Genomic DNA, 5,000 nt, shown 5'->3' with positions numbered 1-5,000 from the left:
AACATGGAACAAGATGACTCAACTGGGGGTGAACGTGTTGACAATTAAAGGAAACTGGAAATACTGGAATGTTCTACTCGGAACTGCATTGTTTACATTTTTTCTCATCTTAACTCTTCCCAGAGCCTGAGAGCCCTTGGAAACGGAAAAGTGAAAGTAGATATTTTTGTTTCCTAAATCTTTTCCAAGTTTTCAATAACAATACACAGTAATTATAAATGACGGATCATGTTAAAACGAAACAATACTGACGCACCCCATCACTGCCAATATATAGGCGATACGTCCAGAAAGAGTTCAGAAGGAGAGATTGGTTGGCAGTGGGGCTTCGAAATTTACTCTTACCGAAAAGCCCTACACTAGACTCCACTAAAAATATTGCCTGCCTCGTACCTTCGAATAGGACGTCCAGCGAAAGATCTGAGAACTTCTTAAATTTAGCTGCAGGAGGTCCTCGGTGTATTGCATAAACATCACAGCCATTAATGCGAATAACATTTTGTTTTGTGGGGGTTTTTTTCTAAATAATCATTATATAAAATGAAACTGGCACAAACAGAAGCTGCTTTTCACAATATGAAGAACCTCTAAACGGAATACCTTTCAAAAATGTGCCGAACATCAATAAACTAGCTGGGACTTAAGACCGGATAAGAATAGATCTAAATCTAGGAGGGATAAAGGCCGGAAGAGATATCCGTTGCTAAGGCCAAGAAATGTATACAAGGTACGTCACTTCTGAAAAAAGAGTCCTCCATTGGGTAATGTAGATGTTGCCACCAGTGCTGAGAACACATTTTTGTTTTGTTTCTGAAGTAAAATGGTTCATGGAACAATGTCCCTTTGCTCCTTGTATCCAAATTATGCCACGCACTACAAAAAGTACTGAGTGCGCAGTTTTTTTAGAACAAAATATGCCGTACGTTAGACTGTAGAGGAGGATTTTTCGTACTTAAATGAAAGAGCTCCCTATCTTATAAATAATATTGGACAAAATTCAATATTTATATTGCAAATAAAATGTTATGGTAAGATATGAAGCAAAGTGTATGAAACAAGCAATAATGTCTCATGCCTACACCCATGAAAGTAACACAAAAGATGCGTTACTGGCAAGAGAAAGCCTGTTTAGTATCTTAACTATTAAACACGTAAAAGCTATAGGAAAGTAGAAAATGGTCTCCAGGCACAGCAGCTCGGAATCTATAACAGACCAATGCAATAACAGGGTAAGGTAAAAATACGGGGCGGGGGAGGAAGCGGCATCTTGTTACCCCAGTCTCAGAAAAGTTGTCTGCTGAGATACTGCGGAAGAAAAGGGCGAAAATTAAGAAAAACGCACAGACAATAATATACTATTATACTATTAACTTTAAGTTCATATGATCAAAATGTGATTTTCGGTCGAATTTTTGTTTCCTTTATTTTTCTTTTTTATTAATGCAGGCGTACAATTACCATAATGGTAATTTAGTGCTACTAAAAAATAATATTCTGCAGACTAAAACAACAGAAAGACTATATAAATAAATATGACCTCCCAAAAGCGCCCTCCAATCACGCACACTTCATACATGGAATGTAGGGAAACGTTAACGAAAATAAGTAACTCTCTATAAAGGGAGGAGATGGGGGAATCAAATTATAGTGTTTGCAATAATTGTGATATGGATATTTTCAAGCACTTGTTAAAATATTTACCAAAGAAAATAAATTCGACGACAACAAATTGTAGGTATGATATTCTCCGTTCCAATCGATTCAAAGTAGATTATTTAGGAGGTGGGTTGCTTCTATTATGCCTGCCAGGGCCCCCCAGAGCTGAGAGGGACGCGTCACAGCAAACTGACTGAGATTCTAGATGTTAAAATCTTCCACATACAGAGCCGAACTCAAATCTTCTGTATGCGAAGACGAAGTGCCAAACCTCTTCTCCACATTCGCAGGCAGAATCGACGGTGTTGAAGGCATATAAGATCTTGTCGGTCAGTGCTTGGGCAAGACTAAACTGCTATTATACCATTAATCACGATCTGTGGGGGTCTTCTTGTTCGCTCTCTTTGATGCCATGAAGGACAGCCGCATTTTAATTAAGTGTATGAATGGCGCTGCAGATTTACTTTTAAACATTATACTTTCACCTGGTCAACTTACAAACTTGGTCAACGGTCATGATTTGTCAAAGAACACAGTCGAACTGACCCAACACTTCCTGAAACTGCTGCTTGTATCGTGCGGTAAGAAGGGAGTTCTGTTTAGTTTAGTTTTAGTAGAGGTTTTACAGCGCTCGCAACTGCATAAGGTCATATAAGCGCCAGAAGATTAGAGGTGTCACAAGAGAGTAACATACATAAAAAAAAAGAAGACGGGGAGATAAAGACGATAGATGCTTCATAAGAAAAAAGAAGCAAACCACACCAGAGCACACGCCAACCACCCACGAAGGGAATTCTTTTATCCTGTGGGTGAAAGCGTATTTTAATGGATTGTCTACCAGCTCTTTAGTGTTTGTTATCTGCTTGAACAAAATTCAACTTTCTAAGTTCATCCAATGATATTTCGTGTCTATGTGATTGGCTGTATGCAAGTGTGATCTCTGTGTGTGTGTGTGTGTGTGTGTGTGTGTGTGTGTGTGTGTGTGTGTGTGTGTGTGTTTGGTTGTGTGTATCACTGTGTGTGTGTGTGTGTGTGTGTGTGTGTGTTTGTGTGTGTGAGAGAGAGAGAGAGGGAGAGAGAGAGAGAGAGAGAGAGAGAGAGAGAGAGAGAGAGAGATTAGAGAGAGAGAGAGAGAGGGGGAGATAAAGAGTGAAAGAGACAGAGAGACAGAGGGGAGGGGGGTTGACTCGTGTGTGCTGTATTACTTGTATTAACTATTCTGATCAACAAAATCAATGATGTTTTATTTTCTTACCCTGTAGTTGAGAATTTACGTATGAGGGAAATTAACATCAGTTCCTGGATTTGTTTGTTCATTTATCCCTACTCGCTTCTTGAGTGATCGAAATTGTGTCGTTCAGAGGCTAAACACATCTACAGGTACATTTAATGTCAACCACCATCGTGCAAACCCTGTTAAGTCGAGAGATGTCGCGTAGTGTGCACAACCTATTCGACGTATACCTGTGTTAGTGCAGCCAGAGGTAAGAGAAACCAAGCAGTGGTTGTTGTGGCGGCAGCTGACGGTGGGCACACGGAACTTTGGAAGCTCTCATACTCCTTCTGTGTGCACACGGCGCTGAAATATAGATACAATGAAATGTGAGGTATCGTGGTAAAATCAGGTACTCGTCAAAATAATGAAATCAAAGAAATCTGCATTTTTTAATAAGGGCAAGGTTTTTCAAATTCTCTTTTTTTTTGTTTCTTCATGTTTTATATTCATTGAAAAACACATTTTTTTGTAGATTGTACTTTTTAAAAAACATTTATCAAAGGTACAAAAAAAGCAAATTTTCAGTTCCCAATGACTATCAGGCTCTGAAAGTTACAAAACTTTGGCGGCCATTTTCTCGCTAATTTTACCTCTGAAACCAGGCGACCCTGACCTCCTTCCATCGCAAATATCTCGACTTCTATTCAAGATAGAAGGGTATTTTTTCACCTTAAGGAAGTCAAATGAACAAGCTATCAGATGGTACCAGTAACCTTTTATGCCCAGAAATTAACGAGAGCCTTTTTCCACCACGTTGTGACATAAATACATTAATAGTATGCATTATAATGGCAAACCACAAACGTAGATGTCTGGTAAAGGCTGTTATGGAGTGGCGTGTATGGTATGATATGTTCTGGTATAGTCTGGTATGATATGGTATGGTATGATATGGTATGGCAGGGCAGGGTTTGGTATGGTAGGGTAGGGGAGGGGAGGGTACGGTATGGTATGGTATGGTATGGTATGGTATGGTATGGATGGTATGGTATGGTTAAAAAGTCTAATTTGTTATTCGAGTACTGTGCTGTAATCAAATGCATAGGCTTCCCACGCTGCACTTCCCCCTTTTTCGAGCGCAATCATCCTTCCATTTGATGTTTTCCCCAATATCAAAAACGCCAGTGACTGACTGACAGATTGCAGTACGTCTTAATCGGCACAACGCAGACGATATAGAGTCGGTCTGTTCAGACCATGAGGCTGAATGGGTTAAAAGAAACATCTCTGCAGACAGACGGAGATCCTCGTTACCCTAATAATAATATTTTAAAAAAGAAAAGAAAACCTTTCTCTCACGGAAATCGAAATCACACTTAACGACTCGATATAGTGAGACAGGCAAATGGGATAAAAGAGAAAAAAACAACAACAAACTAACAAGGAAAAAAATACAGCCAAAACTCAAACAAAGGAAAACCAGACTGACGACACAATATTATTATTCTAATTCTATTCCGCCTCATTAAAGGATTGTGTGGTTATTAATTCACTGAATAGACTTGTATTACGATATTTTAGACCCTGCACTCTGACCTACTTACGGCCTACTATGGAGTGCATCATTTGAATCAATTTGGTTCCAAAATGGAAGACAAAAAGAGGACGTTCGACAATTGCGAGACTAGTGTACACGTATACCCAGTTATTTGTGCGCTCACTTTGCTCACGCTTTGCAGCGAAGTTATTATAGAGAGAACACCGACAATGACAGTGCCATAGTATAATATTATAATCAATGTCTTTGTTCCACAGTGAGACGCAATAGCGATAGCGGCTGCATTTAACAACAACAATAACAATGATGAGCATGAGGACCGCTTACTCGTTTTTCTTTTTCAGAAAGCAGCTCTTGGCGTCTGTCATGGTGTCACACATTTTGTTCTTGTACTCTGAGTAGGGCATACTACCCGCATCTGTCACTGATTTCTCAGAGTTGAAGCAGTTCTGGGGATTTTTAAAAATCGTATAAAAGCAAATGTACCAGCAAAATAAGTTTATTATTGACAATGTTTCTTTTAAACTTTTCCTTTTCTCACTTACCCCCCCCCTCTCTCTCTCTCTCTCT

The 5,000-nt window shown here is 39.3% G+C and overlaps 1 protein-coding gene across 1 annotated transcript in view; it reads right to left on the bottom strand.

The window, feature by feature from the left end:
* Positions 1–5,000, bottom strand: part of LOC101854786 — a gene marked incomplete in the record, with an annotated part of 10,222 nt that overhangs the window by 90 nt on the left and 5,132 nt on the right. The window contains 3 exon segments of the mRNA XM_013081019.2: positions 1–1,305; positions 3,121–3,235; positions 4,758–4,879. The exon segment at positions 1–1,305 is cut by the window's left edge and continues 90 nt beyond it. Coding sequence (XP_012936473.2) covers positions 1,282–1,305; positions 3,121–3,235; positions 4,758–4,879 — 261 coding nt within the window.

This window comes from Aplysia californica, unplaced genomic scaffold, assembly GCF_000002075.1.
Source record: "Aplysia californica isolate F4 #8 unplaced genomic scaffold, AplCal3.0 scaffold00111, whole genome shotgun sequence".
In the NCBI taxonomy this organism is placed as follows: Eukaryota; Metazoa; Mollusca; class Gastropoda; order Aplysiida; family Aplysiidae; genus Aplysia; species Aplysia californica.
This window is presented reverse-complemented; position numbering and strand designations above follow the sequence as displayed.